The sequence below is a fragment of the Pteronotus mesoamericanus genome, unplaced genomic scaffold (assembly GCF_021234165.1).
Source record: "Pteronotus mesoamericanus isolate MK-2021 breed Mesoamerican mustached bat unplaced genomic scaffold, CSHL_Meso_final scaffold_507, whole genome shotgun sequence".
In the NCBI taxonomy this organism is placed as follows: domain Eukaryota; kingdom Metazoa; phylum Chordata; class Mammalia; order Chiroptera; family Mormoopidae; genus Pteronotus; species Pteronotus mesoamericanus.
In genome coordinates, this window is record NW_026555319.1 from 297,150 (window position 1) to 323,284 (window position 26,135).

Here is a 26,135-nt window from a genome sequence, read left to right on the forward strand (position 1 = left end):
TGGCAAGCGTCCTCGCCTTTGAATCATCCTGCCCTGGTTTTCTCTCCAGTAAAATCGTTCTCTTTCATGATCTCTTCACTCTGTAGCCAAATCACTTGGTGGGCTTGAAGCGGAATTACATTAAGCTGTCCTTCCACACCGTGGAGGACCTGGTCCGAGTGAGGAAGGAGATCTCGCCCGCCGTGAGGAAGAGCCGAGAGCAGGGCCACGCTGGCAGCGCCTACACGGCCATGCTGTCCAGGTAGCTCCTCTCTCCCAGGCCAGGCGCCCACGGGGGGCGGGGGGGAGAAGCGGAGGCGGCAGGGGGGGGCTCGGCAACTCAGCAACCTTGACGGTTGGCTCTGTCCCGTGTGGAACACTTTTGAGCAATTAAATAGAGTTCCTTGTATGCTCCATTTGTGTGGAATAAATGGTGATTTCCGTGTTGTATTTTATTTTATGTTTTAGCTGTTTCTCTTTTCTTACACGGGGTGGATTTGCAGTTCTAAAATGGAGTTGTTTTAACAGTAAAGACGTTTTAGATTTCTAATTCTCCCCTTAACTCAGCCTGTTTTATAGTTTATGGCAACTATTAAGCTTTCTACACATTAAATGCCCGGATTTACATAGCACATTTTCTCCAGAGAACCTTGGGCCGTATGCAGAGAAATTTCATGTAAGACACCAAACACTGTTCACAAACCCTTAGACAGCAGTGACAGGGAGCAGGGCAGGAAGTCAAGAGGAGGGAGTCTTAGCAAATCAAAACTTACGAGAACTAACCGTATCCTCTGACAAAAGATCAGTGTGGGACCCTGGGCATTTCTGCAAACACTCCTTGCCCCTCAGCAGCCCATCAGTCGCTTTCTAGAATGTTGTAGGGAGTAGCCAGAGACCGAGTCCCCAGAATCCTGAGCCTTGTCTATATACAGCTCGCTGCCTTTCCCCACTCAGTGGTCCGTTCGGTATTTTGAAGTTCAGTGGGTTAATATTGGAATGAATATTTTCCCGACAATGATATCCTGCCGGAATATGGTAGGAGTAACTACGATACAGAAGTAGTTACCATTTATCTGTCACCTGACATTTCCGAGAACCTTGCCACTGTCTCCTGCATCCTCTGGGTGGAGAAACGCGCTCAGTGAGGGCAGGTCACACTTGCAGAAGTGCCTCCCAAGTAACAGCATTTCCTGTCTATTTTAATCAAGGTATGATCTGTGTGCTGTAAAGTACACATGTTTTAAGCACACACTGAATTTCCTTGTGTCCGTGCCTGCTGCTCAGCTGGGGAGTCATCCAGGGTTGCCCTTAAGAAGGGCCTGTCCCGGTCCTCATCCTCAGCCGCCTTGGTTTAACTTTTGCCTTTATTCCGTGGGGACTGTGTTCTCCCCGCCCTAGCCCTCAGACAGCAGAGTTGCGTAAGCTGCTCTCTCTCCGTTCTGCAGTGTCCTGCAGGGGGGCAGTGTGATTCTGGACGAAGAGGAGACCTCTAAGAAGACTGCCGACCAACTGGACAACATCGTGGACATGCGAGAGTACGACGTGCCCTACCACATCCGCCTCTCCATCGACCTGAAGATCCACGCGGTGAGTGGGCACGGCCGGCGGGGGTGCCCCACAGCCGGAGGCGGGACTGAAGGGTGAGCCCACAGAGAGCAGGTGCCGAGCTCTCCAGTTCACGGCTGCCCGTCCTGCAGGCCCACTGGTACAACGTCCGACACCGCGGGAGCGCCCTGCCCGTGGAGGTCACCCGCCGAGATGACCTTGTCGAAAGACCTGTAAGTTGCTGCCTGGGTTTCCTCCAGCGCAGGTCTCCCGCTGGTTTTCTGAGAGGTCTAGACCAGCGCTGAAGGGAGACGTTGATTCAGTGGTCTGTTTGCTTCTTTCCCCTAAGTACCTTCTGAAAAGAATAGTGGACTGTTATCCTGGTCAGCATCTGAGCTGCGAGTATAGTTACGCCTCTGCCTGTGTCCCCGGCGATGAGGTTTCTGGGCTGGGGAGGGTCGAGTGTGCAGGAGAGCGCCTGGCTTCCAACTGGGGAGTCAAGAGCAAGCAAAGTGGTGAAAAATGGATTTGTAACGGGAAGGCCTCGGTCCAGAGACCACGTTGCAGCCTTGCTTTTTCGTACCAGGATGCGCCTGTCGCAGTCTTTGGTCAGGGCCGTCGCAGAGGTCAGAATCGCGCCATGCGTTTTAAAGAGCCGTGAGACTCGGGTGCTGCACAGTCCTAGACCTTTCCTACAACCCGGCCTTCTCTCACGTGCGCCGAGTTGTCATTCCACCAGAGAATGATGGCCAGCCCCCCGGTGCCTGCCCTGCCTTGTGGGGAACCTTTCCCTGTGGCAGCTCGACTCTTGGTTTCAGCAGCTGGTGGTGGGTGTGGTTCGTGGCCGACTCGCGCTACGTTTTGTCCCTCCAGGACCCTGTGGTTTTGGCATTTGACATTGAGACGACCAAACTGCCCCTCAAGTTTCCTGATGCTGAGACTGACCAGATTATGATGATTTCCTATATGATTGATGGCCAGGTGAGCACTGCCTTCTGGGATGTGAGCTCCCGGGGAGCATGGGCCTTGTCTGGTCCCCAAACCAGAACAGTGCCCACCTCACAACTAGTGTTTATTGGGTGAACAGTGAGTGAGCGGAATCCAAGAGAGTGCACAGGCGACCTGACACCCAGCCATGCCCCCGCCTTCCGGCGGAAGTTTGAGGCGCCTGGGGTGCGGGAAAGCTGGGAGCTGTCCAGATGGTGCGAGGTTATCGTGGTCGGAGTTTCTGGGCTGGGGCTGAGAGGCGTGCCTCAGCGCTGTGTCTGATCCACGTGACTGCTGGTGAATTCCCAGGGCTACCTCATCACCAACAGGGAGATCGTCGCAGAGGACATTGAGGACTTCGAGTTCACCCCCAAGCCGGAGTACGAAGGTCCCTTCTGTGTCTTCAATGAACCCGACGAGGTAAAGAGGTGTCCTGGGGAAGTGCTTGCACTGCGGTGAGATGGAGAAAGGGGCAAGCCCACCCTCTGCGGCCGCGGTGTGCCCGCAGCCGGGGCAGCAGCTCCCGGTCGGCGTTCCTGGCGTGCTCTGCGTTCATGGGCAGGCTCTGGCGGGGGCAGAAATAAAGGGCCGCCATGAGGTGGCTTCCCCAGAATCTCGGAGAGGTACTTGGAAGTAGCGCCAAGAAGAAGAGCAGCCCCCTGAGCCCCGCGACTCGTTGAATTCAGGTTCATCTAATCCAGAGATGGTTCGAACATGTCCAGGAGGCCAAGCCCACCATCATGGTCACCTACAATGGGGACTTTTTTGACTGGTGAGTCTAATAGCTAACGTGCGAGTGACTAAAAAGCGTTCGGCAGGGCACACTACCCTGTGAATTTACTTAACGCTGCTGACTTGCATGCTGAGAAATGGCTACGATGGACAAGGAGGGAGGGTCGCCGCACCGTTTGCGGACACGGTGTAAGGAGTCCTGGCTCGATGTCCCTGGGGGGACTAGAGGCTGACGGTCCGTGTGCTTGTCCCTCCTCTCCCGCCCAGGCCGTTCGTGGAGGCCAGAGCAGCGGCCCACGGGCTGAGCATGCACCAGGAGATCGGGTTCCAGAAGGACAGCCAGGGGGAGTACAAGGCGCCCCAGTGCATTCACATGGACTGTCTCAGGTGGGCCCCGCAGCTCAGCTGGGCTCGGCCTGTCCCGGGAGGGCTTTCCATGCGGGCAGCCCCGTCCACACCTTTGGAGGCGCCCCTTCCACGGGGGACAGCGGCTGCCGGCCCCGGCCGGGCCCTGGGACGCGCCCCTTCGCCATGTGCGCGCCACGCAGCGCACACCTGCTGAGTGTTGGCGTCGGGGTCGGGGGTCCAGACCAGAAGGAGAGGCCCGGCGGTGCGGTCCTGACGTCTCCCCCACGAGCTCGGGGCGCGGCAGCCCAGCTCCCTCTCAAAGGACGAGCACTTTGCCCGACTGGCCGGGGTGTCCGGGCCAAGGGTGCGCGTGTGAGGTGGCCCAGGGTGCTGAGGGAGGCTGGAGAGGACAGCGGTCTCGTGGGCCGTCAGTGCCCTGTGGGGAGGTGGTGTCATCCTGGTTGTCACGGGGAGCCATTGACACGTTTAGCACTGGCTCCATTTCCCCTTTAGCTCTGGTGTCACAGCGTGCGGGTTGAGGGGAGAGGCCTGGTTGCATTGTGAACAGGAGTAAAGAGGGGGTTGGACTTTGGGATCGATGGATTTGGGGGGCAGAAGCACATGAGGCATGGGGAATGCTGGTGCCAGGGTTTGGCGTGGGCGTTTGAGGGAAGGGCAGAGCTCAGGTTCAGGCAGGAGCAGGCCTGGGGTTCAGGTGGAGACCGTGGGATGTGCCGATGTGAGCGCTGTGGGGGTGGGCGGGCTCAAGAAGACGAGTGAGAGGAGAGGAGGGGGCCTGGGGGTGGCGATGCTGGGGGACCACGGCAGGATCCCCAGAGGTGAGGCCAAGGGAGTTGGGCCTGGACACAGGCAGCAGGAGCCGCGGGTCCCAGGGAGACAGCGGTGTCAGTCATGGGGAGGAAGTGGAGACGGGCCCGGGGTCGAAGGGCACGGGGTGTCCTTGCTAACGTGACCGTGTGCCGAGGGGAGGGGAGTTTGACGGTGGGGCCTGAGGGTGGGAGAGCAGGGCGGGCCCCAGCAGTGCCAACAGGACAAGCTGCGGGGGGTTCTGGCCGGGGCCTGGGCACGGGTTTCTGCTACCTCCAGTTTCTCCGTGAGGGTGAGGGGCCTGGGGCCCAGGGCCCGCCCGGCCTCTCGTGTTTGCGGGTGTGTCTGTGAAGCACAGCTCTTGGGGGGGCTCTGCACCTTGCTGGCTGTGTGTGTCCAGCTTGGCCGCCTCCCATAGGTTCCTGGACTTTTCGCAGCATCATCTCTGGCCTTTGCTCTCCTCTCCTTTCCAGGTGGGTGAAGAGGGACAGCTACCTTCCTGTGGGCAGCCACAACCTCAAGGCGGCTGCCAAAGCCAAGCTGGGCTATGACCCCGTGGAGCTGGACCCCGAGGACATGTGCCGGATGGCCACAGAGCAGCCCCAGGTTCGTGTGCTGCGCTGACTCGGGGGTCTGGGGGTGAAGGGGTCAGTGCCTCTGGACAGACCGTTGCCCTCACCTCCGATGTTCTTTCCTCAGACTTTGGCCACGTACTCGGTGTCGGACGCCGTGGCCACGTACTACCTGTACATGAAGTACATCCACCCCTTTATCTTCGCCCTGTGCACTATCATACCCATGGAGCCTGATGAGGTCAGTGCCTCCCCTGGGCCCGGGCAGCTGGCAGGGATGCGGCTGCGGGGCCTCGGCGGGAGTGCACAGCCTGGCGTCTCCCCGCAGGTGCTACGGAAGGGCTCCGGGACGCTGTGCGAGGCCCTGCTGATGGTGCAGGCCTTCCACGCCAACATCATCTTCCCCAACAAGCAGGAGCAAGAGTTCAACAAGCTGACAGATGATGGCCACGTGCTGGACGCGGAGACTTATGTGGGCGGCCACGTGGAGGCCCTAGAGTCGGGCGTGTTCCGCAGCGACATCCCCTGCCGGTTCAGGATGGTGCGCCCCTCCCGGGTCTCCCAAGGCGGCGCCTGAAGCCCTAAGGGCTGAGTTAAAGCCCTCCCCCACCATGCCCTGCGGGCTCCTCCCCGCGCCCTTTGTCTGGCCTGCCCGGCCTGGCCCAGCGCCGCCTCTGCCTGAGGCGGGTTCGTTGGTGCCAGAGCATTTTCCTGTCTCACCTGTGTCCCTCTCGGTCCCTTGCAATAGAATCCTGCTGCCTTTGATTTCCTGCTGCAGCGAGTAGAGAAGACCATGCGTCACGCCATAGAGGAAGAGGAGAAGGTGCCCATGGAGGAGGTCACCAACTTCCAAGAGGTAACACTCAGGAGAAGGGAGGGCCCCACATGGCACGCCCATGAACAGCCTGGGCGCTGGGTCCCTCAGTGCCTCCCTGGGGGCAGCACACGTGCGCACCGTCACAGCGTAGTGTGCGGAGAAGGGAGCTCCTCCCAGCCCCACCACACAGGCCTCCCCCCTTTGCTGGCTGAGCTCTGTGGCCTTCTTGTCGGTCACCAAACCTGGGGTGGTCCTGGGGACCGCAACACTGGGCCCCACCTCTGCCGGTGCGCCCACCAAGTCAACTCCCCACTCCCTGCTCTGATTTAGAGTCTGCTCATCACTTTGACACTGTAGGTATAACTTAGAAGCTCAGTTCTGCACTTACAGGGATGGTTTTCATATTTCACACAGGATTTCCTAGGTGTTTGGCATCGGGAGGGTTTTTTGGCTAACGGCCTTTGACTGGGAACAGAAATCTGGTTCATTGGTTTATAAGGTCCCGCTGGAGGCAGACTAGCACCGCAGTTCAGAGTATGGTGTTTGGCCTCAGGGGCTGTGCTTGAGCCCACGCCAACCTTCAGCCTTCTCATTGGTCAGATGAGGGGCTGCTGGGATAAAGAGCGTGTCACATGCCCGCACCTCGAGGGCCCACAGGGCGCCCAGGACTGAGGGCAGGCCCCGCACTCACTGGCATGGGCCCTGCTCTGCACGGTCACAGTCTTGTGCAGTTTTCCCCCAACCCCCAGGTGCTGGGCTGGTGGCTGCTGCTTCCCACAGCGCTGTCCACGTTGGGGCTCTGCTCTCTCTTGCAAGCTTCCTGCACCTCCGGGGCCTGGTGTTGGTGGCTTCCATCACTCTGGGATCTGTGGGTTCTTGTTACTCTGTAGTCTCCAATTTTTATCTTGGCCACCAGCCCCCACCTCTGTCCCCTTTCTCTGTAGGTTTGCGATCAGATTAAGACCAAGCTTACGTCCCTGAAAGACGTTCCTAACCGTATTGAGTGTCCCCTCATCTACCACCTGGACGTGGGAGCCATGTACCCAAACATCATTCTGACGAACCGCCTGCAGGTAAGATCGAGTCCCACATCAGATGGAGCACTTCCTGCCTGACCCCTGATTGCTCCCTCTCCTCCCTCCACAGCCCTCTGCCATGGTGGACGAGGCCACCTGTGCGGCCTGTGACTTCAACAAGCCCGGGGCCAACTGCCAGAGGAAGATGGCCTGGCAGTGGAGGGGCGAGTTCAGTGAGTGCCTGCCTGGGCGGGTTGCCCAGTGGGAAGCAGGTGGGCTGGTCTCAGCCAAGGACCCTTTCCCTGTCTGCCGTCCCTCCCAGTGCCAGCCAGTCGTAGTGAGTACCATCGGATCCAGCACCAGCTGGAGTCGGAGAAGTTCCCTCCCTTGACCCCTGAGGGCCCAGCCCGGGCCTTTCACGAGCTGTCCCGCGAGGAGCAGGCTAAATACGAGAAGAGAAGGCTGGCAGGTGAGCCGCCTGGATGACTTGGGGCCTCCGTGGGGCTCTGTGGGTATGGCTCGGCCTGCGGTCGTTAAACCAGTCGCTGAAGCAGATGAGGTCACGGTGGCCTCGCTCCGCCTGGAGGCTCCCTTTCCGTGTCTCCTTCAGTGCTCACGTGCTCAGCTCCTCCCTGTGGTCTTGGGGCTGCCCTGTCTCTGGTGGGAGAAACTGGTGTGTTGGCTTCCGTTGCATCCTGGCTTTCTCTGCCTGTCTCCTGGGTGGAGTCTCAGCACCCCCCCCCGCCCCCGCTTTGTGCCTCAGATTACTGCCGTAAGGCGTACAAGAAGATCCACGTGACCAAAGTGGAGGAGCGCCTCACCACCATCTGCCAGCGGGAGAATTCCTTCTACGTGGACACCGTGCGCGCTTTCCGGGACAGACGCTACGAGTTCAAAGGTCTCCACAAGGTGGGCCTCTTTTTCCTCGGATGCAAAGCCTCGCTGGGTGCATCTGGACAGTCGTGCGTGCACAGACATCTCGGGTTCCTCCTTTTGGTTCTTTTGTATGAGTTCCTGGGAGTGCAGCTGCCGGGGCAGCTGGTGGCGGTGTTTTCTGTCTTCTGGGGACCCGCCACACCAGCTTCACTCGTAAGTCACTGATTTACCTGCATCAGACAAGCACTGCCAGTGTAGTGACTGTCTTGTCCAAAGCATAGTGAGTCACCAGCACATAGTGGACAACTCAGTAAATGGCGTAAGTTTTCTGTTCTTTAAATAGCAAACTTGTAAACTCATTTTTCCCCCATAATGGATGGGGAACTTGCTGAAATACTTTTGGTCTCGCCACGTCTTTGTCAGTTGCTTTTACCTGGGACTCCTGAGTAGCTCTCATCCCCCTGAGTCCACTTAATAGAGACACAGACCCGGCTCCTCATGCCAGGACACTGTGGCCTCAAGAGGCCAGTGACACAGTGTCCCAAGCCCACCCCGAAGCCTCTGCTAGCAAAGACTTGCTCCACTGCAGGGGGCAGGTGGAGCTGACCCGCCAACGGAGCCTCACTAGCCACACGGGGCCTGTCCCTCGGCCTCTCCTGTGAGGCACGGCATTCTGGAAGGCGCAGTCTCTGGACATGGGACCAGGTATCGCCACGTGTCCCTCACTGCTGGCACTGGGCTACTGGGGCCCAGCCTTCGTGATCTGATGGCTTCTAGTCTGAAATAAATTCTCTAGAGCCTTTGCTTCATCAGCATGTTTATTAGGTGCTAGAATGTGCTGGCCACTCCTCTAGCACAGAAAATGCTGTACTAGCCCAGGGAGTGAGGCAAGGCGTTCTGGGGTGAGGGAGCACATCCCGTGTCTGGCCGCGGTGGCTGCCTCTAACTCAGCGAACGGGGAAGAAAGCGGCTCAGGGAGGAAGTTCAGCTGCCTGAGCGCCTGTGCCCGTCACCCTCCCTGGTCGTGGTGTGGCCGCCTTGTTGGGGTAAAACTGACACGGGGTAGAGGTCATCCTTTCAGGGGGCAGTTCTGGGGCTTTTGACAAATAACGATGTAATGGCCACCGCAAAGACGAGGACACGTCCACGGCCTCCCAGCGTGGCCGGGTGTCTGGCGGGCAGTGGTGGTCCCTGGGTTCTGGCCGACAAGTGCACTGCCCCCCGAGGGGCTGCCGCCGTCTGGGGACCCCCGCGACACAGCGTGACGCGAAGGGTGCGGCGCAGGAGGGGCCTGGAGCCGCAGGGCCACCTGGGGGCTCGGGCTCTGGGGAGCGAGGCCCCGCCGTCCGGCGTGCGTTCCATCCGCCTCCCCGGACCCTCGCCGTCCGGTCCTGGGCCCTGTCCCGGGGGCTGAAGCTGCCCCGTGTCTGTGGGGTCCAAGCAGGTTGTCACTTTACGTAACGGGGTGTTTTCTGCTCCTGGGCCTCAGCAGACATGAAAATGGGGCATGGACACTCTCCTTTGTGTGACGACGGCCTCGCCCGGGCAGTTCTCGGGTAACGGAGAAGCAGGACATGGGGGGCCCCTGGGTCGGAGCCGTGCGGACCCACTGGGGGCGGGGCGGCACCCTCCCTGTAATAAGTTTCTGTCTATCTGTCTGTCTGTCTGTTTTTAGAAAGGGGGAAGGAAGAGAGAGAGGGAGGGAAACACTGATGTGCGAGAGGAACGTAGATTGTCAATGGGTTGAGCCCTGGCCTGCAGACCAAAAGGTCCCTTGTTAGGGGCGCCAAGAGGCAACCAATCTGTGTTTCTCTATGCTTCTCCCACGCCCCGTCCGGGACCTTTCGGTTTGCAGGCCGGCGCGCAGTCCGCTGGGCCACACCAGCCAGGGCCGTGGTAAGTTTCTTTGGGGTGGCCATAGCATGGCGGTTCTGTGGGAACATGCCCTTGGTCCTAGAAAGAGTGCTGAGGTTTTAGTATCTATAATATTGAGGGCAGTACAGAGAGAGAGAATGGAATAAAGGAAATCGGCAAAGTACCACCACTGTCCCTCTAGGAGAAGCACCTGTGGGCTTCGTTTTACTCGTTTTTAAGTTTTCTATACATTTACAATTTTCACAACCAAACCTTGGCCATGGCTGTGAAATGTGAGCTGTGACCTGGGGGTGTGTTCCCAGGTGTGGAAAAAGAAGCTCAGTGCGGCCGTGGAGGCAGGTGACGCAGCAGAGGTCAAGCGCTGCAGGAACATGGAGGTGCTGTATGACTCCCTGCAGCTGGCACACAAGTGCATCCTCAACTCCTTCTACGGCTACGTCATGCGTAAAGGGTACGCTCCTGCCTGGGCGCTCGCTGGGCCGGGGGGCGCATGCGGGGATGGGCAAGGCGAGGGCAGGGTGCCCACGGGCCTCCATCCCAAAGGGGGCTGTGCGCTGCGGCCGGGGGCAGGAGACGGCTCGCCAGCTCATGGGCCCGGGGAGGCACCACTGGGCGTGGCCCTGGGAACGTCCTGGGCAGGAGACGGCAGTTTGGTGGCTTCCGTCCGACACGTGTGACTAATAGACTATCCCCACAGGGGCCGTGGGGACGGTCCTGGGAACTCAGCAGTTGCTAAGCAGCTCCGGGGGACTGAGGAGCGGTGTTTTAAAGTTGATTGAGTGGCTGGTCGCAGGGTGGAGGGAGCCAAGTGGGGGCTGTTCCGGGGTCGGGTTCTGGGGCCGGGTGCTGCAGGGAGGGTCACTGGGGCAGCTCAGGAGGAGAAAGGCAGTGGGAGGCACAGGGACGGGTTTGAGGGAGGTCGTTTCGTTTACTTGCATTGCCTTTTAGTGGCAGAGGGGGCGGGGCAGAGAGCAGGGCTAGAGCAGGGCAGAGTTTCGGGGGCAGGAGGCACCTGGAGCTGTAGTGAGGTGTGGGAACAGGGGGCCCGGCGGGCTGGCGAGAGGCTGAGGGCACCTGCAGGTGTGTTTCCCTGAGAGGCCGGGGAGCACACGGGTTTGGGGGAGTGGCGAAGGTGCACGGGGACACTGACCCTCTGGGCTGGTGTAGAGAGTCCCCCAAGGCTGAGTTCGTGACCTCTGGTGCTGCCTCCTTCCAGAATTTTCCAGAACCAAGCCCTACAACCTGAAGCAGGGACAGAGAAGGGTCCTCAGCACAGAGCTGAATTCCCCCTTAGTCCCTCTGTTGAGCTTCAGAGTCCCCTTCTTGGTGTCCTCCCTCCTCTGACCTCTCCTAACAACCCCGTGGAGGGCCCCGCCACCCACAGCTGCGATGTCCTTCCCAGGGCCCGCTGGTACTCCATGGAGATGGCCGGCATCGTCTGCTGCACGGGGGCCAGCATCATCACCCAGGCTCGGGAGCTGATCGAGCAGATCGGGTGAGGCTGCGGCGGGGAGGGCCGGCTCGGAGGGACAGGCTGGCCAGGATGGAGTGCGAAAGTGGGGGGGTCCTCATCCACAGCTGGGACGTGGCTGGGCTTCTTGCCACAGGAGCCAGAGTCCACCATGTACGCGACCTCACTGGTCTCTCTTTCTGAAGGAGGCCCTTAGAGCTGGACACAGATGGAATATGGTGCGTGCTGCCCAACAGCTTCCCAGAGAACTTCGTCATCAAGACGACCAGCACGAAGAAGCCCAAGGTGACCATCTCCTACCCCGGGGCCATGCTGAACATCATGGTCAAGGTAAGCCTGGGTTTCTAGGGCCGCCGCTCGGAGGGGCCTGCGAAGGGGGCTGGGCGGGCTCTCGCTGCGTCCATCTGCCTCCCAGTCCCAGGCTATACCCCTCTGCCCTCAGGCTGTCGTCCCTGCGGCCTGAGCAAGTGCACAGAAAATCCTGTCCTCGAAAGTTTCTCGAGTGTGTCTGCGTTCTCCTTCAGCACAGCACCCAGACTGTTTTGCTTTTAAGCTTTTTAATTTGAGATAATTTTAAACTTACAGAAAAATTACAATCAGAACAGAAAATCCCATGTGCCCTTCAGCCCACCTCCCCTAATGATGACGTGGTCCGTAAACCACAGTGCATTCTGCAGAATCGAGGGTTCAGGCTGACACAACACTGCCCCTAATCTGAGCTTTATTCGGGTTTCCCAGTTTCTCCCAGTTTCTCCCAGCCCTCACGCTGCCTTCAGTCGCCCTTCTCCTCGGGCCCCGCCAGCCCGGCAGCCTCCATCTTTCCCGTCGGTCCTGCCCCGGGCCCTTCCACAAGCCCTGGTCCGGTGTCTTGTTGGCTGCCACTCAGTGTGGACTTGTCTGCTTTTCCTGTTGTTACACGGAGGTTATTTGGGTCTTCGGAGGAACACGCAGAGGTGATGCTATATCATGTGGCACCGACCATGCGTGGTGTCGGGATCCGAATGCCGGTCACCCGGCAAGGCTGCCTGCTTCCCGGTGGCCTTGTTCCAGGAGCGAGTCCCTTTCCCTGCCGTGCATCAGAGCACCACAGAAACAGCCTCTGAGCAGCGCTTCTGAGACTGCACATGTCTGCTGGTCGCAGCCGCTATCCCCCGTGTTCTCTGTGCGGGTTCCATTTCCCTCCTTCCTGTTCCTTATCATTGGAATTCTCTGTGGGAAGAGTTGTTGAGCTTCCCTCCCACTGCCTGCTCTGCTCACTGATCGCCTAGGGGGCGGGGGGGTGTATGTCAGTGTGACCTTGTGGACTTCGTGATCCTGGTCTGCAACCCACTGCTGTCGGTGGTCCATCTTGCTCTCCTGGCCGCTGGGCTCCTTCACATTTGCCCCGACATCCCTGGGACTCACCACTTCTGCGGTATGGGAGTGGGTTTTCTGGGGTGCTTTCTGACTTCTGGTAACACAGGACACTCCAGCCTCATCCTGCACATTCCTGTTCTGGCCCCGGAATCAACATTTCCCCCTTTCCTGGGGGTGGTGTTGCGGTGTCTGTGCGCCTTGGCTTTGGTGCTCAGCCTGCACCACCTGCCCAAGGCAGGGTGTGCCAGTTACTTGCCTCCCCAGCCCATCAGTGGGGTCTGTCACCTGTCAGTGACACCTTGGGGTTTTTCTGTCCATCTGTAGTCCCTCTTGGGGTCACCCAACAGCCTGGTTGACTGTTTTCTAATTTGTTTACAGTAAAATAGACTCCACAGAGTGCAGTCCTGTGGAGCCATATGCCCCCCACCACAGAGCGCACAGCAGCTGCAAACCCCCGAGATCCGAAGTGCTCCCCCTTAGTCATCGGCCACCGCCACCCCCACCCCTGGGGCCCCGGTGTGCTCTCGCCTGGCCATTCTGCCTTTTCCGGAGTGTCCTGCCCATGGGAACGGGTGCGACCTCTGGACTCGGCAGCGTGCAAATCCATCCACACTGGGTGCGAGTCAGATCTCGATCTCCTTTGCTTGCTCAGTGGTGTTCATTGTATGAAAGACCCCATTTGCTGATCCGCCCACTGCTCGGAGGGCAGCTGGTCATGTCCAGGTTTGGACAGTAACGAGCGAGGCTGGCCCGCTTTGTTTTTTGGTTTTGCAGGAAGGCTTCACCAATGATCAGTACCAGGAGCTGACTGAGCCTTCCTCCCTCACCTACGTGACCCGCTCAGAGAACAGCATCTTCTTCGAGGTCGATGGACCTTACCTTGCCATGATCCTTCCAGCCTCCAAGGAAGAAGGCAAGAAGCTGAAGAAGAGGTAGGAGTCCCGCAGCCTCTGTGCTTAGGAAAGGAAACGGATGGATTCAATTTAACAACCTGTCTGGGAAATGCACCAGGAGCCAGGATGGGGACAGACCTCAGTCCTGCCTTGTAGCCTTTTTGATTCAGTTTGGAAGGCTGTTCTCAACAACGATGCCACCAGCTCTGTTCTCCACCTGTTAGGTTCTGGTTCCACACGCTGCAGACCCTTCAGTCCTTTTCATGTTGGAGAGAGAAACCTCAGGGTGTTTGCTGCTGGGTGGACGCAAGACAGGAGCGGGGTCAGAATGGCCGTGACAGGCAGCCAGCATTGGGCAGCCAGTGTCGCGGCTCGGTCATGGCATGTTCGTTGTCCGTGCTTCTAGGTACGCCGTGTTCAATGAGGACGGCTCCCTGGCGGAGCTCAAGGGCTTCGAAGTGAAGCGTCGTGGGGAGCTGCAGCTCATCAAGATCTTCCAGTCATCTGTGTTCGAGGCCTTCCTCCGGGGCAGCACCCTGGAGGAGGTGTATGGCTCTGTCGCCAAGGTGGCAGACTACTGGCTGGACGTGCTCTACAGCAAGGTGAGGCTGCCCCCACCCCGGCTCCGAGAACGTGCAGGCAGAGGGGTCCCATGACAGGTGAACGGGGGCTGATGCTGATGAAATCCCTAGACAGGCTGAGGGCCAGTGCCTCCCAGAATCTCCCTCACTTCTGCATTTAGTGGCAGGGTTCTGTGAAGGAGACAAATAGCACAATGCGAAAGGAACCTAAGAGAAAATTTGCCAACATCACATCAACCTTGATTTATTAAGTCTTTGTCAGTCCTGTAAACACACACACACATGATTTTTAGAACTTAAACGATAGTGTTGGCGTATCCTTAATATGCCTCCTGAAATTTGTCATTTCCCTGTGCTGCTCTGCAGCGTTCGCATCTCATCGAGTCTGCATGGACCGATGTGCAGAACGAGCCTTCTGCTGCTGAGTGCGCCAGGCAGGCTTCAGGTTCCCACAGTGATAAGTGACGGTGCATCAAACATCTTTGTGAAATGCCTCTCCCTCCCCTGGATTGTTGGCTAGGAAGATGCTTTGTGGATAAAAGGAGTACTGGAATATTCTGGAACATTGACTGATTCCCTTTGCTTTGTGGGAGTCTGGTTCTGTGTAGAGTTGACTCACGCAAGAGTGGGCAGCAAGGGGGGAAGCAATCAGGTGTTCCCGACCTGGGCAAATCTTACAGGCTGTTGAGGGCAGGAAGGCAGGGACACGTGCACAGCAGCACAAACAAACATTAAGGCTTTGTGTGTGGTTTTTAAGTCTTGTTGCGCCTGGTACGAGGCAGCCCTCAGAATTACACTCCACCTTCAGCTCATCCGCTGGGAAAATGCGATTCCGTGGGAAGAAGTCCTAGGTGAGCTGGGGACACACCTTTACCTCTGCACGACGTTCTGCCCATTTTTTCTGCAGGCAGCCAACATGCCTGATTCTGAGCTGTTTGAATTAATCTCTGAGAATCGTTCCATGTCTCGGAAGCTGGAAGATTATGGGGAGCAGAAGTCTACGTCCATCAGCACCGCCAAGCGCCTGGCCGAGTTCCTGGGGGACCAGATGGTGAAGGACGCGGGGCTGAGCTGCCGCTACATCATCTCCCGGAAGCCTGAGGGCTCACCTGTCACAGAGAGGTGAGAGCTTCCCAGGTGACGTGGGGACTGGGCCCCATGGGAGCCCCAGAGAACCGGGGTTCGTGGAGCATCAGCCACCATGGCCCCATCCCAGGCCCCCTTGCGCCCTCCTGGGGAAACTGGTGCACCTTGGCTGGGGCAGTGAGGCGGCGCACCCCACGGGGTGCTCCAGCACAGGCCGCTGCCACGTCTCCCTGCCCCCGTGACGGAGGCGTGTCTTCCGGCTTCTGGAGCACATCAAGTTGGCCGCAGAGGACTCCATGCCATAGCAGCATCCAGTCCCAGCCGGAGACTTCAGGGTCGACGGCAGTTCTCCCATCAGCCCATGCTCCTTGGATTGTGGGAGTTGAGCAAGGGCTACACAAAGGAAAAGGAAAATGCAGCGGGTCCAAGGCATGCTTGTCCTTGTGGGTGGCGCGTGCATGAGCACCCACGCCTTGGGGAAGTGCTAGGCACCACCGAGAGCTGTCTCAGAGACAGCTGCCACGGTACCCCCCTGACGAGAGCGCCCCTTGCCTGGAATCTAAGTGGCCCTGTGACTTGCTATGACGTGAACTTTGGCAGAAGTGACGTGTGACCTCTGAACCCTGGTCTCAGGAGGCCTCGTGGTTCTGCTCTGCCCTCTCGTTTTCCTGGTATAGCCAGAGAGACCCAGACCATGGAACCTGAGAGGTCGTGAACAGAGGGAGGCCATGGCGGCTCCACAGTGATGCCAGCCAAGAACACTCAAGTTACAGACTCACGAGCAAAAAAGTGGTTATTTCAACCCATCAAGTTTTGGAGTGGTTTGTGACACAGCAGTAGGTAACTGATACAGCCAGAAACTTCAGTAGTCGGTGTGCTCGCCTATGCTGGGAAGACCTGCAGGGAAGGGAAAAGTGAACTAACCGCAGCAGCGATTTTCTTAAAAATAAGTCCCCATTCATAAAAAATGGAATTGATATCCGGCCAAAATAGATTATATACAGAGTAAAATAAAGAATCCCTGTGTATCGATAAGAGAAAGACAACCCAGAGAAAAAATGGGAAACAGGAATAGCAATTCACAAGTGACAAAGTAGATGGCCAGTGCATAGGAGGATGTTCAAACGCACAACAGTCAGGAAATGCATTTGTTGGTGGAAACAGAGAATCTGCTGATGCCAGTTGTTGGTGACCACATGGACCAGTGTTCACAGTGTACATGGGACCGTGGATGACCGGCACTTTGGAGAGAAACCCGGGCATAGTAAAGGAGAGTACCCCTGACTTACCACACAGTCAAGTACTTCTGGGCACACGTCCTGCACAACTGCCATGTTTGCATTGTGTTGAGCAGCGAAATTTGGGAACACTGTATGTGTCCTTGAAACCAAAAATGGGTAAATGTATTTTTCATACAGTGAAATGCTGTACAGGAGTAGGAGTGACTCACGGCTACATTCTGACACCGAGAGTTCAAAAACTGCAATTTGAAGGGTGATGTGTACAGCACAGCGCCTCTGTGTGAGGTGCACAAATGTGGAAAACACTCACATGCTTATGGGTGCACACAAATAGCAGTGGCGTAAAGACACACACAACAGGGTCGGTAATGAGGACTGAGCTTCCTTCTGCGTGAGGAGAGTCAGCAGGGCCTCACGGGGTGGCTTTGTCCTCGTCTCTACTTCACACGTGAAGTGACATGGCAGGGCTTGAAGCTAAGGACTAGGCGGTGGGCACACGGGTATTTGTTGTCCTCCTGAGTTTCTTTATGTTTGTAATATTTCACAATAACAAATATTTCCTCCAGTGGAAGAAAAGAAGTATTGACAGCTGCCCTCCCACTTTGCTAGTGACATGCAAACTGGCTTATTCTTCCAGGAAAGCAGAGGACTCTTCCTGCATGTTATCAATGAGGAGCACTTAGAAATGGTTAATTACAGGCGTGCACATGAATATGTCATTTATGTGGGGGGATTAGTCAACGGCTCTGTTCATAGCGGCCAAACTGCAGGCCATATGGCCCCCGGTGGGGGATGGTTATGAAACCACGGTGTTTCATGCAAAGAAGCGTCATTTAGTTACTAAATACGATAAACACTAGCTATCACTGCAGTTGACACAAAATAACAACATTAAATGACGAGCCACTTGCCGGGTATGGGTACGTTCTGGCTGTGAGCTCTGTGCCTCTTGTCACCCAGGGCCATCCCGCTCGCCATTTTCCAGGCAGAGCCCACTGTGAGGAGGCACTTCCTCCGCAAATGGCTGAAGAGTTCTTCCCTCCAGGACTTCGATATTCGGACGGTGAGTGCCGGCTTTTCCCAGTCAGGTGGTCGGGGAAAACTAGGCAGAGCAGCATCACCGACTCGTCTTCACCCATGGTGTCCTCCTTTCCAACCCACGACGGGTGCAGAAATAGTTACCTTTTAGGGCAAAGCTGGAGAAGCAGGGCGTGGGGTGGCCCTTCCCCGAGTCTCAGACAGACCAAGGCTGGTCTGTCCCAAGGTCCTGGTGCCAGCTCGGCTGCCTGTGAGCATCACTTAAGCTCTGTGCTTCAGGTTTCTCCTCTGTGGAACGGGCACTTTTGTCAGAATTTCTAAGAGAACAAGTGAGGCGTAGGGAAGCACGGTGCTGCTGCTTCTCTCACGCGCCCTCCGGTCGCCCCTGCACGCAGATTCTGGACTGGGACTACTACATTGAGCGTCTGGGCAGCGCCATCCAGAAGATCATCACAATCCCCGCAGCTCTGCAGCAGGTGAGGTCAAGGGCCACGGAAGCAGGACCCCAGGTGGCTTAAAAGCCGCAGGATCCTGGGCGTGGCCCCAACTCAGAGTCAGACAAGGGATTAGTCTCACAGTTGGGTTCGTGCAGGTGAAGAACCCAGTGCCCCGTGTCAAACACCCCGACTGGCTGCACAAGAAACTGCTGGAGAAGAATGATGTCTACAAGCAGAAGAAGATCAGTGAGCTCTTCGTCCTTGAGGGCAAGAGACAGGTAACGGGGCCTGGCCCGGGACCGTGGAGGCCGTGCCAGTTGGGCTGGGCTGGCCCGTGGGCGCATGGTGCTAGAGTCCCCGTGCTGCCGCCCATGAGGTTGGATGCTTCCATTCAAGCATCTAGATTTTGTTTCTCCTAAAAACGTACACCTTGAGACTGCCCTCGAACCCCTCCCAGTGCTCACCTGTGACAGGAGGCACTGGCTCTCAGGTTGGGTGGAGAAGTGTCTTGCCGCACATGTGGAGTGTGCCTCTAGGCTGAGTGACTTGGAGTGAGTCACTGTGCCTTGAGACTTGTGCTTTGTAAATTATAAAATGAAAACTTACCATGAACACTAAAAAACGCCAAAGACAGTGTAATGGAAGGTGTGAGGCTGGGAGGGAAGAAGGGGCTTACCTGTTCTTTGCAGTATATTTCTTGTGACAAGTAAAGTTCTGGAGCAAATACAGGATGGCGGCACTCCAGTGACGTTTCTGTTTTCCCTCGCTATTAAAAATAATAGTTCAGCCTGTAATGAGTGACTTTGTATACAAGTGCTCTGTGCCATTCAGATGGGGCTCTAGAAGTGGGATCTGCCAGAAACCAGGTTCTAAGTCCCCTTTGGGCGGCTGCAGGTGGGCATGGCCCAGGCTGCGGACAGCACCCAGAGCTGCAGTGCTCCCGACATGGAGGACTTCGGCCTTGAAACGCTGCCGCATGTGGCCGTCCCCATCGCTACGAAGAGGAAGCGGGTCCTCTGGGAGAGCCAGGAGGACTCGCAGGACCTGGGGCTGACTGTGCCCTGGCAGGAAGTCTTGGGGCAGCCTCCAGCCCTTGGAACCACCCAGGTAAGAAGCCTCATTGCACCTGGACTGGCCGGCGGCGGAGGCAGCAGACACCAGCCAGGCCCGCGCTGGGGTGCACTGCCTCTGGTGGGGTCTGCTGAGCAGCACAAGGCCCCCGAGATGGGCCTCGACCCTGGGGAGGCTGGCGGGGTGCCCAGTCCGGACAGAGCGCTTAGAAGCGGTGCAGCCTTGTTGCCTGGAAGGCTGCTCTCCGCCTCCTCATGACCTGTCCCCACCCATCCCAGGAAGAGTGGCTGGTCTGGCTCCGGTTCCACAAGAGGAAGTGGCAGCTGCAGGCCCGGCAGCGTCTGGCACGCAGGAAGAAGCGGTGCCGGGAGGCAGAGGGCGCGCTGCAGCCCGGCTCCATGCGAGATGGGCCCACCGCAGGGCTGGGGGGCTTCCTGCGAAGAACCGCCCGCAGCCTTCTGGACCTTCCGTGGCAGATTGTGCAGGTGTGGGCAGGTCCCTTGCGGGGGGCAGGGCATCGGCATGGCTGATGGGAAGGTGTGTCTGGCCAGCTCAGGGTCCTGGGGACCATCCCGCTGTCTGGAATGGAGGAGAAAAGGCAGACCTTGATTTTTGTGCCTGTGATTGAGCTGGTGCTGGAGGCCCCTGGGGGGGCTGCCTGTCCCTTGCTCTCTGTGGCAGGCTGACTCGGCGCTGCCGTGCACTCTGTTTCCTTTCAGATCAGTGAGACCAGCCACGCTGGCATGTTCAGGCTGTGGGCTCTCATCGGCAGCGACTTGCACTGCATCAGGCTGAGCATACCCCGCGTGTTCTACGTGAACCAGCGGGTGCCCAAAGCGGAGGAGGGGCCTGCTTATCGAAAGGTACGGGAGGCGGCCGGTGCCTCCGAGGTTGTCTCTGCAGCGATGGAGGCTGCAGAAAGAGTCGGGCTTTGCAGGGCTTTGCAGATACAGAGACGGGTGGGCCGTGCAGCCCTGGGCGAAATGTTCTGGAGCTGCCAGCCCCCGAGGGCCTTCTGGGATGCCACAGTAATCACCGAAATGTTGCCTGTGAAGGGCAGAGCATGGGGTGGCAGGAGCTGCTGGTGTCCTTGTCCTGGGGGCGCTGTCCTCTGTGTCTGATGCCCATGGGGTGGACAGGGGTCAGACAGCAGGCTCTGTCTCCCTCGGCCCTCCTGGTGTTACAGCTTTATTGGAATATGATTCACACGCCACACAGTTCACTCATTCACTGGACCATTCCGTTGCCGGCAGCACATCCAGAGCCGTGCAGCCATCACAGCAGCTGGTCTTTGAGTGTTTTCGTCGCCCCCAGAAGACACCCAGGGCCTGTAGCAGCCTCTCCTCCCCCAGGCCTCAGCAACCACTGGCCCTCATTCCGCTCTACGTGGGCTCAGGGTGAACGTCCCACGTACGGGGGACCCCATGGTGGGCAGGCTTCTGCCTCCTCGTCCCCTGGCAGGTCCTCGTGGCTCCCCCCTGAGGCTTCTGAGTGCCTGCCATGCGGCTGAGGTGGGAGCTGTGCGCTCAGAGCCAGGGCGAGCGCAGAGGCTTGCGTGAGAGGGTGAAACTGGCCCGGAGGCTCGGCAGACATGAGGGACGGAGGGCGTGGGCAGCAGGGGGCCGGCGGCCCGGAACTGCTGCAGCTTTCTTGGACGTGGCAGCAGAACCTCGCGGGGGAACATCCTGCCATTCGGGCCGTTCTAGCTCTTGAACGCCTCTCTCCCTCCCTCCGCGCCTGCGATGCCCCGCTCCGTGTCCCCCAGGGGCCTCTCCTGTGCTGCGGCCAGGGACACGTGGTTTCTCGTGGGATCTGCAGCCTGCGCCCTCACAGGCCCTGGGGAGGACAGAGGGCATGAACAGGGAGCGCCTGCCCCGCCCAGGCCGAGAGCTTGTCTGCTTTTCACAGGCCCCAGGTGGTTTCTGGGTTATCCCCCGAGCTTTGAGTCTTACGCATTGGGGAGTACCTGGGGTGCTCTCCACAGTCGTGGGCACCAGCAGTGTCGGACGGTTTAAAGCAGCACATGTGTGCACACGGGTGCCTGTGCAGGGTGTGTATGTAACACACATCGTCACTTAGTCATGTGACGAGGTCACTGCTGTGTTGCCCGCAGGTGAATCGAGTCCTTCCTCGCTCCAACGCGGTCTACAACCTGTACGAGTACTCAGTGCCGGAGGACATGTACCAAGAACATATCAACGAGATCAACACGGAGCTGTCGGCCCCAGACATCGAGGGCGTGTACGAGACGCAGGTAACTGCCTTCCCAGCTAAGCTGAGCAGGATCCCGCTGGATAGGAGGGAGGACAGGAAACCCACACGGGGCACGGGTGGGCGGCAGCGGCCCCTGCGGAGTCCACGCCAGGGCCAGGATCTCAGCAGTGTACCTGCCCAGCCTGGGGCAGAGGGCTGTGCTCCGGCCGTGGCCCCCAGGCAGCACCCCCACCCCAACCCCCCCAGGTGTCGCTGCTGTTCCGGGCCCTGGTGCACCTGGGCTGTGTATGCGTCGTCAATAAACAGCTGGTGAGGCACCTGTCAGGCTGGGAAGCAGAAACCTTCTCTCTTGAGCACCTGGAGATGCGCTCACTGGCCCAGTTCAGCTACCTGGAACCAGGTACGGCGCGTGCCAGCCACCCCTCTTGGCCCCGTCTCCCGCACATCTCGGGTGACCTACATGTCCCTCCGTAGGGAGCATCCGCCACATCTACCTCTATCATCACACACAAGGCCACAAAGCGCTCTTCGGCATCTTTGTTCCCTCGCAGCGCAGGGCGTCCGTGTTTGTGTTGGATACCGTGAGTTCCTGGTCTGGGGCCGTGGGAGGGACAGAGCAGTGGGCAGGGAGGTCCCAGCCTTGCTTCCAGAAACCTTTGCCTATAGTGCCTATGACAGTTGAAGTGGAAGTGGAACCACAGGGGTGGGTTGTCAGCTGCGCCCCCTTCTGGGGGAAAGCTGACATGGCCCTCCTTCAGGTGCGAAGCAACCAGATGCCCGGCCTCAGCACCCTGTACTCAGCCGAGCACAGCCTCCTGCTGGAGAAAGTGGGCCCTGAGCTTCTCCCTCCCCCCAAACACACATTTGAAGTTCGGGCTGAGACTGACTTGAAGACCATCTGCAGAGCTATCCAGCGCGTCCTGCTGGCCTACAAGGTGAGCGAGGTGGGAGCGCAGCTGTGTGAGCCCCTCCCCCGGGCTGCGCACCCCCGGCCACCATCCTCCTCGTGCTCAGGAGGAGCGCCGCGGGCCCACCCTCATCGCCGTGCAGTCCAACTGGGAGTTGAAGAGGCTGGCCAGCGAGATTCCCGTCCTGGAGGAATTCCCACTTGTGCCCATCCGCGTGGCCGACAAGGTCAGCTATGGAGTGCTGGACTGGCAGCGTCACGGAGCCCGGCGCATGATCCGCCACTACCTCAACCTGGACACCTGTCTGTCGCAGGCCTTCGAGATGAGCAGGTGAGCAGAGTGCAGGGCTGCTTCTTGGGTTCCGTGTGGCTGTGCCCGCCTTGGCGTTCCTGGCCTGTCAGTCCCCCGCAGCAAGCCGTCTCCCCCTGGTCTCCACCCCTTGTGGGGCCGACCCCATGCAGGTACTTCCACATCCCCATTGGAAATCTGCCCGAGGACATCTCCACCTTCGGCTCCGACCTCTTCTTTGCCCGCCACCTCCAACGGCACAACCACCTGCTCTGGCTGTCCCCCACGTGCCGCCCTGACCTGGGTGGGAAGGAGGCTGATGACAACCGCCTCGTTATGGAGTTCGAAGACCAGGCCACCATGGAGATTAACAGTTCGGGCTGTTACTCCACAGGTGGGTGGGCAAGACCTATAGGGACTTCCACTGCTGGCATGTCTGCCATTTGGCGCCATTCTGAGTTGGTGAGAACGCCCAGTGCTGACCCTAGGAGATCAGCCGAGCTGGTGTGAGAGGAGCACGGGGTGGGGGGGCGGGCTCTGTGGTCAGCTGAGCTGGGCGCTCTTCTGTCGCCGTGGCAGCCCCAGGCAGCAGCAGTGTCTCTGAGGTGGTGCTTGCTGAGGTCAGGCTCTTGACCCAGGGTGGCCAGTGCCCAGGAGTGTCTTTGTGTGCAGTGTGCGTGGAGCTGGACATTCAGAACCTGGCCGTCAACACCATCCTGCAGTCACACCACGTCAACGACATGGAGGGGGCCGACAGCATGGGCGTCAGCTTCGACGTGGTTCCCCAGGCCTCCCTGGAGGACATGATCACCGGCAACCAGGCCGCCAGCGCGCCTGCCAGCTACGACGAGACGGCCCTCTGCTCCAGCACCTTCAGGTGCCCGGGGCTGCGGCCACAGAGTGTCTGACCCTTCGTTCTTGTGCCCTCTCCTCTCCAAAGACAGAGTAGCTTCGTTTGGGGTCTAGAAGAAAGTTAGAAATCCTTTGAACCTCTGCCCTTCTTTTGGGAAATGAGGAGCTAAACCAGTGTCGCACAGGCATCCGTCTGTCCGCTCTGTAGAGCCAGAAGCCTCGATGAGGACAGTTCCCCGGGCTGTGTTCTGGGCCCTTCCTGTGGCCAGAGGCGCGCCCGCAGAACGCTGGTCGATGAAGGGTATGGCTGTTTATTGGGTGTCCGCTGTGGGGCACACAGCAGGACACGAACGTGGGCCAGCCAGGCAGAAAGTGGTGCAGGCTGCTTGGGTGTCAGGAGAATTGCTGTGGCAGGGAGCACGCGTGCTCTTCACGGCCCGCATCGCCCCACACGGCGCGCGGGCCGTCGCCCACTGTAGAGATGGGGAGACAGGTGCAGGGGCTGAGAGCATGCCTGTGGTCGCACTGCGGCCGAGTGGCAGGGTTGGCGTGGGAGGGCCCATGTCCGCCCTGCTGCCTTTCCACGAGAGGAGGACGGGACTGAGGACATGGCAGAAAGGCTGAGGGGCAGGTGTGCATGGTGCAGTCAGGGCCAGGGGCTGCCGCACAGAGAAGTGGACAGTCCAGTCCTGAAAGGTGGCAGGACCGCCCCTCCAAGGGAATGGCTTTGTGGCCCGGTGTGCGGACTCATCCGAGCAGGTCGCAGGGCGGTCGCGGGAAGGCAGAGGGTGAGGGTGGGCTGCCTCGCGGGAGAGGAGGCCCTGGCGGACTCTGCTGTCCCTCGTGGGTCTCCCAGCAGGGTGAGGTGCCTGGCACGTTCCGCTGACTCTGGTCTGTCCTGGTGTCGAGGGCAGGTTGGATTGAAAAACGTGTTGGGAGGTGGCGGGGCCTGGCCTCATCTGAGGGGCGCAGGGAGCTGCAAAGAGCCCAGTGACGGGGTTTAGGTGGGGGGCGGGAGGCAGGCTGTGGGGGACACACTCGCACCCCTTCTAGGATCCTGAAGAGCATGGTGGCGGGCTGGGTGAGGGAGATCACGCAGCACCGCAACGTCTACGCCGACAACCAAGTGATGCACTTCTACCGCTGGCTGCGGTCCCCGTCCTCGCTGCTCCATGACCCCGCCCTGCACCGCACACTGCACAACATGATGAAGAAGCTCTTCCTGCAGTGAGTGTTGCTGCCCTGCTTCCCCAGACCCAGCACCTGTGGGACCGTGACGGTCCGCGGCCTCACCAAGTCCTCCAGGGAGGGGCTGCAGCGCAGGTCTCCTGCTGCATTCCGGCACAAGCGGCCGTACACCATTTGTGCTGCACCTCCTCGTCGTAGTCAGTGGTAGATCTTGGAGGCCTGCGTGGGAGTGTACCAGCCATACAAGCGGACACGTAGGCTGTTCCCAGAACTTAGGCTGTTACAAATAACCAAGCAATGGCCTTAGCTTAAGGTGCTGCACCTGTGCAGTGCTCTCCAGGAAGCGGTGCTGTTGCAGGTCTGGCAGGTTGTATGGCCAGCAGAGAGCTAATGGGGGTGTTCTGGCAGCCCAGCCCCCACCCAGGGTGCCGGTGGTGGCCTGACGGCTGAGCCGTAGGCTTTTACTTGGCACCCTTGTTATGAATGAAGTTGTGCTTTCTCTTCGTATTCTTGGCCCACTTCTCTCTATTTAAAGATTTTATTTATTGTTTTTAGATAGGGGAAGGGAGAGGGAGAGAAACATCCATGTGTGGTTGCCTCTTGTGCCCTGCTCCCCCCCAACCCCGCCTGGGGGACCTGGCCTGCAGCCCAGGCCTGTGCCCTGACTGGGAATCAAATGCACGACCCTTTGGTTCGCAGGCTGGCACCCAGTTGGCTGAGCCACACCAGTCAGGGCTTTAGTTTTGTTGTTTTTTTTTCTCATTGACTCGTATGAGTTCTTTCTGTATAATAATTACCCATTTTCTGTGATATGAGTTGCACGTTTTTCCTCTTTGATTCTGTATGGCTTTGATTATGGTGAGCTCCTCACACAGAAATCGTCGCTCTCTGTTGCTTTGGGGTTCTGAGTGTATTTAGAACGGCACTAGTGCTTCAGACCATCAGCTTTTTCCTCACGGCATCTCCCGGGATTCTTTGTAGCGTCTTGACTGCTGATTCCGTACTTGGTTCCCAGGCTCATCGCGGAGTTCAGGCGCCTGGGGTCATCGGTCGTCTATGCCAACTTCAACCGCATCATCCTGTGCACGAAGAAGCGGAGGGTTGAGGACGCGCTGGCCTACGTGGAGTACATCACCACCAGGTGGCAGCACCGCGGCCGCCTGGCCGCCCCCCTGCCGTCCCGCCAACCTGCTCTCAGACCCCCGTGGCTGCTCTGTAGCCGCGACCGTGCCAGGGCCACCCTTCTCCTGCCTTGATTTCACCTTCATTTCTGAAAGATATTGTCACTGGGCATAGAATTGTAGGTGGCTCTTTTCTGAGTCTTTTTTCCTTGTCTCTGTATCTTTGTGGGTAATTTCTGTGTGTCTTTAAATTCGGCAACCTCTGGCAGTGTTTAATCTGCCCTTAATCCCATCCATCATATTTTTGCTTCTGATGTGGCGCCGCCTTCTCCAGATGCCTGGTTTGGGTCTTCTGTGTCTCTGCAGTCTACCTTTGTTATTTACTGTGATACTTCACTTTTTTTTTCTTGAAAGATTTTATTTATTTATTTTGAGGGAGAGAGGGAGAGAGAGAGGGAGAGAAACGTTGATGCACGAGAGATACACTGATTGGATGCCTCTCACCGGGCACTTGACCTGTAACCCAGGCACGTGCCCTGACTGGGAATCGAACTGGTGACACCTTGGTTCCCAGGCCAGCGCTCAGTCCACTGAGCCACAGCAGCCAGGGCTCCTTTAGCTTTTTGAACACGCGGATGCAGCTATAATAAGTGCCTTTGTGTCCTCTTCTGTCTAGCATTCATGTCAGCTCTGGTTTGTTGTAGTTGGTAGGTTTGTCTCCTTACTCTGTGTGCTCTGTTTCTCTGCTTTGCCAACTGGTGAAGTTCAGTTCGATCCAGGCATTGTGGGTCTTGCCTTGTGTGTTAGATGCTGTC

The 26,135-nt window shown here is 58.4% G+C and overlaps 1 protein-coding gene across 1 annotated transcript in view; it reads left to right on the forward strand.

Annotated features, from left to right (window-relative positions):
• Positions 1-26,135, forward strand: part of POLE (DNA polymerase epsilon, catalytic subunit) — a 36,594-nt gene that overhangs the window by 2,367 nt on the left and 8,092 nt on the right. The window contains exons 6-41 of the mRNA XM_054594239.1: positions 87-241; positions 1,425-1,566; positions 1,677-1,757; positions 2,398-2,505; positions 2,821-2,931; positions 3,198-3,283; positions 3,511-3,630; positions 4,893-5,025; positions 5,119-5,232; positions 5,320-5,532; positions 5,740-5,847; positions 6,753-6,881; positions 6,955-7,057; positions 7,147-7,293; positions 7,588-7,733; positions 9,878-10,026; positions 10,978-11,070; positions 11,232-11,376; positions 13,177-13,334; positions 13,702-13,897; positions 14,784-14,998; positions 17,164-17,266; positions 17,637-17,717; positions 17,834-17,956; positions 18,573-18,785; positions 19,028-19,234; positions 19,469-19,612; positions 20,863-21,003; positions 21,210-21,363; positions 21,438-21,544; positions 21,722-21,898; positions 21,978-22,201; positions 22,333-22,553; positions 22,832-23,036; positions 24,065-24,238; positions 25,215-25,340. Coding sequence (XP_054450214.1) covers positions 87-241; positions 1,425-1,566; positions 1,677-1,757; positions 2,398-2,505; positions 2,821-2,931; positions 3,198-3,283; positions 3,511-3,630; positions 4,893-5,025; positions 5,119-5,232; positions 5,320-5,532; positions 5,740-5,847; positions 6,753-6,881; positions 6,955-7,057; positions 7,147-7,293; positions 7,588-7,733; positions 9,878-10,026; positions 10,978-11,070; positions 11,232-11,376; positions 13,177-13,334; positions 13,702-13,897; positions 14,784-14,998; positions 17,164-17,266; positions 17,637-17,717; positions 17,834-17,956; positions 18,573-18,785; positions 19,028-19,234; positions 19,469-19,612; positions 20,863-21,003; positions 21,210-21,363; positions 21,438-21,544; positions 21,722-21,898; positions 21,978-22,201; positions 22,333-22,553; positions 22,832-23,036; positions 24,065-24,238; positions 25,215-25,340 — 5,252 coding nt within the window. The remainder of the gene's footprint in view (positions 1-86; positions 242-1,424; positions 1,567-1,676; positions 1,758-2,397; positions 2,506-2,820; positions 2,932-3,197; positions 3,284-3,510; positions 3,631-4,892; positions 5,026-5,118; positions 5,233-5,319; positions 5,533-5,739; positions 5,848-6,752; positions 6,882-6,954; positions 7,058-7,146; positions 7,294-7,587; positions 7,734-9,877; positions 10,027-10,977; positions 11,071-11,231; positions 11,377-13,176; positions 13,335-13,701; positions 13,898-14,783; positions 14,999-17,163; positions 17,267-17,636; positions 17,718-17,833; positions 17,957-18,572; positions 18,786-19,027; positions 19,235-19,468; positions 19,613-20,862; positions 21,004-21,209; positions 21,364-21,437; positions 21,545-21,721; positions 21,899-21,977; positions 22,202-22,332; positions 22,554-22,831; positions 23,037-24,064; positions 24,239-25,214; positions 25,341-26,135) is intronic.